Below are 12,205 nucleotides of genomic sequence, written 5' to 3' on the forward strand. Positions count from 1 at the left end.
TCCGAATGAATGATCACGCACTCAATACATGTAATATTTTCAATGAATATGTTATAATTGCATGTAACTCAAAAGCTCGACACATAAAAAATAAATCGGACAAAAGTTCCAAGACTCATCTAAGTCAAACCCGAGCCAAAAGCTCAACAACTCAATTGATTATACAATAAAAGTCAAAAGCAATGAAACATATTTAACCGATGCTTATGCAAATAGATGCTCCCGGTCCCGGTACATGATTAACTCAAAAACTCATTATTGGTTGAGACGAAATATTTTCCAAATGAAATCATACACTCGTATTCCAAAATGTCTCATAACACAATAATATGCATTTTCCAAACGGTTTATAAAACCAAATACACTAAAATGCATTAATATCAAATAGTCTCCATTTGTACGATAAATCACCAAAAGAATACATTCTTAATTTATTCATCACAATGTCCAAACACCAGAACATAGGCATTTTACAAGATTTATTAACCCTAATTTTACCAAATACATAAACGTTGTCAACTACTCAACACATTTGATAAACATCATATAAACCACAATAATACTTAAAAATATACATTTTGACATGTACATAGTTTATGAGATACAAAATCATTCAAAGAGTTTTGAAACCATTAAGTTACATACTTTTTTTTGCCAAACAAGATTCACCTCTTAACGATTCAGATATTGTCTCTTAATGGAACTATTAAGAGGTAAATAAACAACCCCTAAGAAAATCGATTGGGTGGAATGTAAGTGTTTGAACCGATTTTGGTTGAGAGAAAAATGAGTTAGGAGATGAGAAAGAATGAGAGAAAAATCAGGGTTAATATGGATTTTGGCCCAGAATCTGTCCAATTTTCACGCTCGAGGAGTTTTTTTTACGGTCGGATAGTTTTATTCATGGCGGATGAATGCTGAATTTTCATTCTGTGAGTATAACCGAACTTACCGAATAATCCGAGTCTTACACATAAGATCTTGTAGTCTATCAATAACAACTAGGAAGATCTTTGGTGGTCTTAAGAAGACCCAAATTGGCGAACTAAGAAAAAGAGACACAAGGGCTAATCAACGATCCATGCTAAATTAAGGATCTTTTAAACTTGTTCATCAAAACGCTCAAAACGATTCTTGAGATTTCCTCGGCTTCATTTGTCGCATTTTTATGTTCATTTCGATTTTAAATTCAAAACCCATCAACCAAAAAATTGATTCTAATTTAAATGTGAAACTTGTCTTAGGAGAGTAAACAAAAGATGGCAAATCTTGGAGTAATTAAAAGAAAAGATCCAACGGTTGTGAGGCAAATGAGACACCAAAATCAACGAACGAATGAGTGTAGAGAAGACAATGTCCTTTGGAAGATCTGACAGTAGACATAATAACACCACCATCCCTCCATTCTTCTACTCTCTGCTTTTCTTTTCTTTTTTCTTTTTCTTTTATTTTTTTCCTTTCCCTCTCTCTTTGTTTCTTGCTTAAACAAAACCCTAGTTTTGCTTTCTATCTCTATACACTGTTATCTATATCTATCGGAAGATGATACAGCAGCAGCAGCAGCAGAGGATAAGACAACAACAAGCACTGATGCAGCAATCCCTTTATCACCCAGGTCTATTGGCTCATCCTCAGGTGAATTCATTCGCTTTTTTCTTGCTTTCTTGCCTTCTAATTCGACTTTATGTCTCAAAGTTGTTTCCTTTTTTGTGGGTGTTGAGTTTACATCTACGCCGGAGATTCTTTTTCCCGTGAGAAGCTCCGGTTTTGTATATTGTGCAAAATTTGCATCACTGTCGGTGGAGTTCTTGTTGTCTGTAAGAAGTTGGTCCTTTTTGGATTTTGGGTTTCTAATGCTTAAAACTGATTTCCCTGTTGGCATCATTGCTGGGCTTAATCTTAGGTGAACTTAGTTGCTGTTTGGTTGATTTTTCATTAAGTCATGTATGAATGAAGCTGTCTGTGTGGATTAATATGAGCAGGTTTTTGTTTGGGACAGTTTTACATAAATGGAATGGGCATGTTTTTTAATTTGGAATGGTAGGTTTTTTTAAAAACTTGGCTTTTTGCATGCTTCTTTCCCCCTAGAAGCTTACAGGACAAGCCACTTTCTATATCACTAAGCCACTGCCAAATGGTCATGTATAGCTGTCTGTATTGTCTTAATGTTGATATGTATGAGCTTTATAGCAATATTCTCTACCATAGTTGTCAATTTGTGAATCAACTCAGAAGATTCTTATATTATTTTTCTGAATTTTGAATCGAATTAAGCCTAACAAACGAACCACTATATCCCATTTGAAAGCAGGGGTGAGATACTGAGATGTATGCAAGCCTGTTCTTGGCCTCAAAGAGTATAGCAACTGTTTCCTAGGTGATTTGAATTGTATATGTGTTTCAACTTTTCGCAAAAAGTTTAGTATAAAACACAAGAAGTTATACCAAAATGTACTTGTATTAATAGTTAGAGGCTGTCTTGCCCCGTTAGTTCTTTATGAATTCACTATCTACAAGAAGCACCTACATATTCATGTGGCYGTTGATAATTTATGTAAACATGACACAAAATTAGATCTACAGGATCATATAATACATTTGATTTGCTGATATAGAGTGGTACACCAATCTTTTCATCATTTGCTAATAAGATTTGCATCATTTGCTTCACGAACATGCGATTTTGACATCAATCTTTTCATGTTATATGTCACTTCTTTCCCTTAGAACTACTACAATTGGTGATTGCTTTTATTTATATATTGTATGGCGCTTTTGTGGATGAAAATGRAAAGAACCACTTMTCTTTTGGGATAGAGGCCAACTTTTTTTCTCACACGATCCTTCACCTATATATATATATATACACGAAGGATCGTGTAAGAATAAGAGTTAAAGTAAGAAGCATAAGAAGGGATTTGGACCCTTGATCACTTTTAATATCACCCCCACCCTATTAATTATGCTTCTCACGGGAATTGATCCGGTGCATCTCAGTGCATCTCATTACTATTGATCTTCAATTGGGATTGATCCAAGGGTGGAGATCCCTTCTTACCCTTCTCKCCATAACTTCCATTCTCACCGGAACCCAACCCTATATATATGTATATATAGATATGGTCATGTTCGGGAAAACCACAAAATGAAAAAWTGAGGAACACATTGGTAACCATTCATCTGGATGATTTGTACATGTGCATACAAGTAATTTGTAAMCAATTTGTCCGGTATGCACATGTGCATAACATGCACACATGCATAGAAACCAAAAAACAACTGCAATTACTTGTATGCACATGYGCATATGGTACAGATGAAAAGTTACCTGGGTGTTCTTCAGTTTTTCATTTTCTTTTGAGTGTTCTCCCCTAAACCTCCCTCAGTATGTATACATATATATACATATATATATACATATATATATGTGTGTGTGTGTGTGTGTGTATATATATATATAGGCGAAGGATCGTGAGAAGGAGAGTTAAGTTGAGAAGCGTAAGAAGAGATCTGGATCCTTGATCACCTTTAATCTCAAACCCACCTATAAATCGCGCTTGATACGGTGACTGATCCGGTGCATCTTATCTTGGTGCATCTCATCCTAGTGTGCATCCAAGGGTGGAGATCCCTTCTCACCTTAACTCTCCTTCTCACGGAACCCGACCCTATATATAGGGGCTTAATCATTTGAGAACTTCAAAATTTGTGAGATACATGAGAACTTCTACCTTAAGGTTTGTTTCACATGATTTTTTTTCCATCTATGAATAGTATTTAATGTATTGATTAACATATATTTGTTTCACAATGTGTTTGTTTCATATGTATTCGTTTCACAATGTGAAATTTTTATGTATTTTTTGTTTCACAAACACGTCAATTTGTTCACATTGTGAATCGAATACATGTGAAACAAATATATGTTAATCGATATTCAAAGTCCTAGTCTTAGATGAAAAAAAAATCATATAAATAGCACATGATGCACTAGTTCTCAAGGTTATCACCATTTCATGGGTTCTCWAAAGGTCCCTATATAAATATATGTATATTTCTCATCTTCTCCATTTTCCATGTGCTTTCTAGTAATTTTGGTCCATTTTTCTTAACTACTTTTGTTATGGTATGTGCAGATAGAACCTATACTAAGTGGAAATTTGCCTCCTGGATTCGATTCAACTACATGCCGCAGTGTGTGAGTATCTCTCATTTCTTTCCTCTTCCATTCGTATCGTGTTTAATCTGCACTAAACTCTCTTTACTTTATCGTTTATCTCAAAGTTTGGATCATAWTGCGTTTTTATTTAATAACAGAACACTTTGTATACTAGGTGCTGTATGCTAACATTTATAGTGTCCGATTTGATGTAGGTATGTGGGGAACATCCACCCACAAGTCACGGAACCCCTTCTTCAAGAGATTTTTTCAAGCACTGGTGCTCTTGAAGGATGCAAGCTCATTAGAAAGGAGAAGGTATCGTTATTTTCATCAATTTTCTAATTGTTCCATCTCTGGAGTGTTTATATTTTCATCRTGCTATGATCTTATAAATATAATTATTGACATATTTTTGCTTGGATTTCAGTCATCTTATGGGTTCGTGGATTACTTTGATCGGCGTTTTGCAGCTCTTGCTATTGTGACTCTTAATGGAAGGCATCTGTAAGTCGAAACCTCAACCACTGTCTGCCTTCCTTCTTGTTTTCTATCTTTACCAATTGCTTTTGCCGACATAAAATTTTGCAGATTCGGACAGCCTATAAAAGTCAATTGGGCATATGCCAGTAGCCAGAGAGAAGATACATCAGGTTTGKTAACGTAATGTTAATGTGTACGTATTTGGTTCACTGACGTCCTCCTGATGCTATCTGGTTGTGATATCTTTACCTCGGTTTTGCAGGCCATTTCAACATATTTGTAGGTGACCTTAGCCCTGAAGTTACCGATGCCACATTGTTTGCTTGCTTCTCTGCATACCCTACTTGCTCGTAAGCCCAAGTTTCTATTCAGAAAACTTGTACTATACTCAAATTAAAACGGTCTGTTCACAGCCCAAGTTTTCCTACTGATTTGATCTTTGTTTATTGGTAAGTGATGCAAGAGTTATGTGGGATCAAAAGACGGGCCGCTCGAGGGGATTTGGATTTGTTTCTTTTCGTAACCAACAGGTAAAGTTAACGATATGCAGAATTGAAAAATACTCTATGCCTCCATCCCTCCATTTTTAAGGTGCTAACTTTCCGTTACTTCCCATTTTCTTCAACAGGATGCCCAAAGTGCAATCAATGATTTGAATGGTGAGGATTTATAACCTGTTCTCTTAATTCCTSTTCTCTTTCTTGTTATCAGAAGGCCATCAATTTGTAACTTCTGTGATCATTTTATCGTCGTCTTTTTCCTATAACTGTAAGTGGCTTTGTAAAGGTTCTGTTTTTTCTTTTGGATGCTGCATTTTGTTGAAGAAGCATGTGTGGGATTGTAAAATAGATGTATTCTGGATTTCTTTTTGAGTTATTCATCGTTTATATTGTAGGAAAGTGGCTTGGAAGTAGGCAAATTCGATGCAACTGGGCAGCAAAGGGTGCTGGCTCGGACGACAAACAGAGGTCAGATGCCAAAAGTGTTGTCGAATTGACAAATGGAACATCAGGTATAGTTCATTAGAAATTCATATACAAAGTTCTGRAAAAACGTAAAACACCAACATTCTGGTTTATTTAATGATCCTATATTACCCCACGAAAGTGTATGATATGMCCGTTATGCAAAACTAGCTTCACCAAGCAGCATGACCTGAACTGGAATTACGTTCAGACGAGTTATCATATGGATGTTATAATATTAATATATCCGTTTCGACATTTTTGTGCAGATGATGGTCAAGAAAAGACGAATGAAGATGCTCCAGAAAACAATCCTCAATATACTACTGTTTATGTTGGCAATCTGGCTCCAGAGGTTAGCATTATTTTTGCATTACAAATTCTCAAGGAAAATCCAATTCAATAATTCCATAAGAAGGCAACTTTCTCTATCAAAAGCTTTGACCTTTCTGTACCATTTTTCGTGATAAACCAAACCAAACGAGCCCAGTAAATTCCACCCGGAGGTGGGGTCTGGGGGGTATGCAGACTTGACCTCTRCTCATGGGAGGGGCTGTTTGGTTGGTTTTTTCTGTATGGATAAAGCTGTCTGTGCGAAGTAATCTGTCGGTATAGATGGGGAAGGTTTTTGGTTGGGAAGTTCTTTCATAGATGGAAGGAGCKTGTTTTTTAATTGGGAGGGGCAGGTTTGGAAGAAAAAAATYTGGCTTTCTGCATAAAGCTCCCCTCTAGAAGCTTACTGGACAAGCCACTTTCTATATCATTAAGCCACTACCAAACAGTCATGTATAGCTGACCAAATAAGCTGCAAGTCCCATTAAGCTCATTAAGCTGCTAACAAATAGGCCCGGAGCATGATATATTTTATGTGGTAGGGTTCCTAATGAACAAATGATATTGTAGGTTACCTCAGGTGATCTCCACTGCCATTTCCATGCCCTTGGTGCTGGTGTTATTGAAGATGTTCGCATTCAACGWGATAAAGGTTTTGGTTTCATAAGATACAGCTCTCATGCTGAGGCAGCCCGGGCTATTCAGTTAGGAAACACTCGAATTCTCTATGGCAAGCCACTGAAGGTATATTTATGGATGTCAAATATGTCTAAATATCCTGATAGACTGCTTTGTAGGACGRAACTGTTGTGCGTCGTATATAAAGGTGTTACATTAGGATGTTAGGATGTGTTTGAGCTTCCTAGCAAGTTTTTCTCGGAACTTTTAAAATGAAGTGTTTTATTAGTATTTTTTATAGGATACTTTTTAGAAGTGTTAAATGAACACATCTTTTTACAAGAAACCTTTCGAATAATATTATATAAAAATACTAATTGTACACTTTATCTCAAAAGTATCCTAAAAACTTAATAGAATGCTCAAAAGCRTCATATCAACATATTGTAACACCTTTACATAATATGTACAGTTGTTTGGTTCTATAAACTTTTAAAAGACTTGTAAAGCACTCTATTACGACATTTAGGGGTTATCTGGTTGGTTTTCCATTAAGTTATGTATGGATTAGTTGTCTCTGTGGATTAATCTGTATAGATTGAGAAAGTTTTTGTTTGGAAGGGTTTTTTAGTAGACAAAAAAAGCATGTTTTTAATTGGGAGGTGCATGTTTGTAAAAAAACTTGGCTTTTACTAAATAAGCCACTTTCTATATCGTTAAGTCACTATCAAATGATCATGTATAGTAACAAGCCAAGTCYGATTAAGGTCATTAAGCTGTTTGCAGAGTAACAGACCCTTTAGATATATTTGGTGTCTTTGTAAAGCCGAWTTTGTTGTATTTACATTTGTGAAAGCCAATTTAGAAGTCTTTATAGGAATCTCAAAGGGGTTTACATGATTTGATTCGACTTTTTTGTGCAACACAGTGTTCATGGGGTAGCAAACCGACACCTCCAGGGAGCAGCTCAACCCCTCTACCGCTGCCAATGACYGGAAATATGCTAGGTTTTTCAGCCACGGATCTTGCAGCTTATGAACGGCAGCTAGCACTGAGTAAAATGGGTGGTTTGCAGGCTCTGATGCATCAGCAGATGGGTGCTGCCGCTAGCCAGGGAGCAATCTAYGATGGTGGTTACCCCGGAATTGCCGCTACGCAAGCCCCTATGTACTACCAGTAATAACRGTTTCAAACAGATTGGTCGACCGGGTTCGGAACCATATCTAGAATTACTTAGATAGGATGCTCTTCTTTTTCCACTGTTTAAAGTTTATTAAAGATTTGGGATTCTTGTTTTCTGATTATTATTATATAATCTTTGAGGATGTATATGGATATATGTAGCATTAGCATGTGTATTTCTGTCATCTAAATGGCAAACTAATGAACAAAATGCAACCTTTTTCTTCTGTTATTCATCCTGTTCTGGGTGTTTAAAGACGATATTCAYATATGAATGAGCTGAATATACAGCATCCAGTTCAAGAATTAAACAAAGAGAATCTTGATTTCTTGAACATGGTGGTTTTAGAAACTTTTTACTCTTCCTCTTATGTTATAAACATACAAATTCATCGTACCCATTACAATATTGGGTGTTACATGTATTAATATGGTGTCCGGCCAGCRGTCATATGACGGTTCTTGGCGGAACACCGAGCACAGGTTTGTTTTCMGGCTAAATTGCGTAAATCCCAGTAGCGAACATCTGGTGATTAGGGCAGCCATTCGAAGTAGACTTAGATTCTGCTTCTGAGCTACAATTTTTCTCTCTTTTCTCATCCAACTCCATCTGCCTGCTCCTACATTCTGGGCTACAAAAAGCTCTCTCTCCCCTGTTGCAGAAACAACCATGATCATGTTATATGAATTCCGATCAAGAAATCTTTAATCGAAAACCGAAGATTTGGATTCAAGCTTTACCTGTACATGAATATATCTCTGCCATGAAGTCTTTTGTTACACAAGAAACATGAACTTAGAAAACCAGAAGTCTGAGACACCTTCACATCATCGGAAAATCTTGCCGGCGATATGTTAAAAATGCAGGCCCGCCGGCTGATTTCAATCCCTTGATTGGTAACAAATCCGCCATGGTAGACTTTTGTATAAGATTTGTTTGCTTTATGACGAGTAACTATCGTATACTCTTCTTCCTCCAAGCTACCTGTTTCATTATCTAYTTCCAAATCCCCAACACTCTTTGCCTGATTCACGGCAATCGGGTCGGATCCAATTGGGTTCCGGCAGCTGAAATTGGGTTTCTTGGCCGGAATATTTTCAAGGGCGGCGACTATACCAAGTCCAATACCAGTCATATCACAGTGTATCAAGCCTCTCGGTGACAGAACTTTGAACTCCAAAGGAGTCGTTGGGCTCGTACCCACCTCCAGAAAACCCGATCGRAGTCCGGGAGTGATCAGTTTTCCGATCACCGGCCGTCTTCTCTTGTCAGTAGCCATGGCTAACTTACAAGAAATGGAGAATCGAAAAGCTTTATAAGGAGAAGCTGATGAAAATTGGTGGAGTTGTTGGACTTAGCGCACTGCCCATGGTATTCGGCGTCGACTTCAAATTATTGAGGTTTGCTGCCGATGCCTTTTACTTTTTTGTTTGATTCGATTTATTGGTTATTATTGAAAAACAAATCGCTACCTTTTTTAATTAATATGGTCAGGATCAATGGTCAATTTTTAATGCCGAGATGGACGTCTTGATGCTGACCGGTAGCCGGTGACGGTGAAGCCATAGATTCCGGCTGACACCTGTTAAGGTTTCAGAGGTTAATCATTGCTTGCGGCCCTACATGGGACCCATTACCATAATTCATGTTTTGTTTGAAACCGACACCACTCAATACCTCGCCAATGGTTTGCAACTTTTTTTTTTATTTTTTTTTATTTCTATTTTAAAATCTGATCAAATCATGTATTTAAAAATCGATGAATCAAATCAGTAGATGTGTGTATTTAGGTTACCCAATAGGAAAAAGAATAASAAGGTGTTTGGGATTGCTTCTAAAAAYAATTTATTGAYTTATTTCAGTGTGACACCAGTAATAAGTATTTTTGAGTGTTTTGATAAACAACTTATACCGATGCTAAACCGGTAATAAGAAGTTTTTGAAAAAATTAATTTTTTATGACTTATAATAAGTTGATAAGTGTTTTTTATAGAAAAGCGTAAGTTGTTTCAAATAAGCAATCCCAAACACCCCTTAAATTACAAATATGGTCCCTATGGTTTATTGGTTATAAGTACATCTCGTCTCCTATAGTTTTGAAATAATAAGATGGGCATCATGGTTTAAAAAAACGTCTGGATTTGATCACTTTTCTCACAACTGTTAGAAAAACCCGTTAGATAATGCGCATTTTAATCCTTTCCATTTTCTGTCATTTTTCTATAAAAATTATTAATGTACAATAATACCCTCTAGCCTACAACCTCGACTCCCTAACCTACAACTTCGAACACCTCATTTGCCATGTTCAGTCATTGTCAGCCATACGATCAAACACAAATCCATACATCAACATCAAAACCAAACCCATCTTCAAATTTAGATTTTAAAAATCAAAATCAACATCAAACCCTTGATCCAAACTTAATTGATGAACCTAAATCCAAACCAGAATCAAATCAAAATAAAACCCAAATAAAGAATCTGCACCGCACGTTGTTGGAGGGGAAGTAAGAGGAATGGAGGGAGGGTTGTAGTAGCCTTGTTACACTGGAGTTGTAATGAGAGATCGAGATAGTGAATAACCACCGTGAGAGAGAATGAGGAAGAAACCATCGTGAATTGCAGAATGAGATTGAGGGAGAAGATCGAGATGGAGGGGAAGAAGGGAGAGTGAGGCTCGTGATGCTCATGCCCCGAGGAAGGTGGGGTAGCCGACAAAGATGGTCAAAATCCAAGAACTGTGTGATAATAGGAGTCAAGATGAGAAATGTAARAAGAGATATGGACCATTGATCAATCTGAATCTCACCACCACCCCATAAATTGTGCATCTCAGGGAATTCATTTCATTATTGTTAATATTCAACTTGTATTAATCAAATGGTGGAGATATCTTCTCACCTTTCTCACTATAACTTCCAAACCGGAACCCAACCCTATAAATATATGGAAAAAGGTCAAATACCCTTTATCTAACGGATTGTTTTAATGGACGTGAAAGGCAGGTATGGACCAAATGTAGAGCATACGGTGGCCAGTCCCATCGTATTGTTCACCCATCGTAGTGTAATTTTTGTTATGGTCGCGAAAAATGTCATCATATTAATTTATTGTATGCCGTCGTATGTATTTTGAAACTACAACTAGAACAAATTTATTCGATAGAGTTGATTTGCAAGTCTTTTCTTCACCCATACCAGAGTTCAAATCCTGTTAATGTCATTTTCTTAATCAAATGGTGCCACCGTTTGAATTTTTTCCCCTATATTTGTTTCTTATAGTCAAATGGTGTTACCGTTTGAAAAAACTCTGAATCCGACTCTAATGAAGGGAACGATCAAATTTGGACGCTTTCGCAAATCATAACGACCATTATGGATATGAAAAATGTTTACAACCTACAAACCAAGGGACCAAATTTATAGTTTACTCTAAAAAGACGTTAATATTTTTTTAATAAATATTATTTAAAATGATAAAAATATTAAAAAAAAAACATAACATATTTTAAAACAACAATCATTAAATAAAATATTGTTGATAGAGTATCAATTAATTTAATATTTAATATTTAATATTTAATATTTGGAATAAAAAAAGCAATGGTATAGGGGTTATGAATGGAATTCATTAATTGTTCCCTTTCTCTTATATTAATTACTCATTAATATTGCCTTTTCCTTTTGGTTGTTATATTATATGTATGCCTAATCTATATATATATTAAAAAAGAAACCAAAGGTAATGAGGTGATACCTTTTAATGCTTAGAACCCTTCCTATTCTTTTTCTCATTTTTTTGATTTTTTTAAATGTTGAATATGTTAAAGACTTTTTTGCCCCTTGATGGAAAATGTATAGCTCATAATTAACCCGGGTTATTTTTGTAATTTTGTATACCCAAGTTTAACCTCCAACTCTTCATTTGCTCTTCCATTTACTTTCTTTTATTTCTTAWTGAAATTTGTTTTTTAAAGTTTCAATAATAAACAAAATGAAATCATATAAAATCCTTTGGTGAAGGATGAAGAAGATGAGAGTTGAAAAAGAATTCAAAGATTTTAAAAGGTATGTAGAAATTATATTCATTAAAAAATGTGATTTGTTATTACATGTTTCTTTTTCAATATTGTTGGATGTGTTTTTTTTTATAGGGAGGTGGGAGACCCCTCCATATTGTTGGATGTGTTGTTATCATAGGATATGATTGTGTTTACGATTGCATTATATAAATTATGTTTACGATTTGATCATATAAATTCGAATAAAATTTTGATATTTTATAATCACAGGATATGATAAATTTTTTTCGAATTTAAGCTTCATTAACAACAACTATTTATTCATCTTCATCTCTCACACCCTCTCAAATTTTATATCTATCTTATACATCTCTAAATTTATTTTCTTTGTCTTTGGTTTTTCTTCTATTTTACTATTGATAATCTTCATAGTTTTTTTT

General features: G+C 35.6%; 2 protein-coding genes across 2 annotated transcripts; one reads left to right on the forward strand and one right to left on the reverse strand.

The window, feature by feature from the left end:
• Window positions 1-1,421: 1,421 nt before the first annotated feature.
• Window positions 1,422-7,972, forward strand: LOC112506406 (oligouridylate-binding protein 1-like). The gene is made up of 12 exons (XM_025110412.1): window positions 1,422-1,635; window positions 4,137-4,198; window positions 4,375-4,477; window positions 4,590-4,666; window positions 4,751-4,812; window positions 4,905-4,992; window positions 5,097-5,172; window positions 5,271-5,301; window positions 5,538-5,654; window positions 5,877-5,962; window positions 6,511-6,684; window positions 7,487-7,972. Exons 1-12 carry the CDS (start codon window positions 1,543-1,545, stop codon window positions 7,736-7,738), a joined length of 1,221 nt encoding a protein of 406 aa, XP_024966180.1. The 5' UTR covers window positions 1,422-1,542; the 3' UTR covers window positions 7,739-7,972.
• LOC112506407 lies at window positions 7,943-9,142 on the reverse strand. Its single transcript, XM_025110413.1, has 2 exons — window positions 8,482-9,142; window positions 7,943-8,393 (listed from the first exon to the last, which is right to left on the reverse strand). The coding sequence occupies exons 1-2, from the start codon at window positions 9,018-9,020 to the stop codon at window positions 8,237-8,239; spliced, it is 696 nt and encodes a 231-aa protein (XP_024966181.1). The 5' UTR covers window positions 9,021-9,142; the 3' UTR covers window positions 7,943-8,236.
• Between the last annotated feature and the right edge of the window lie 3,063 nt (window positions 9,143-12,205).

This window comes from Cynara cardunculus (assembly GCF_001531365.2).
Source record: "Cynara cardunculus var. scolymus isolate 2C chromosome LG 2, CcrdV1, whole genome shotgun sequence".
Classification (NCBI taxonomy): Eukaryota; Viridiplantae; Streptophyta; class Magnoliopsida; order Asterales; family Asteraceae; genus Cynara; species Cynara cardunculus.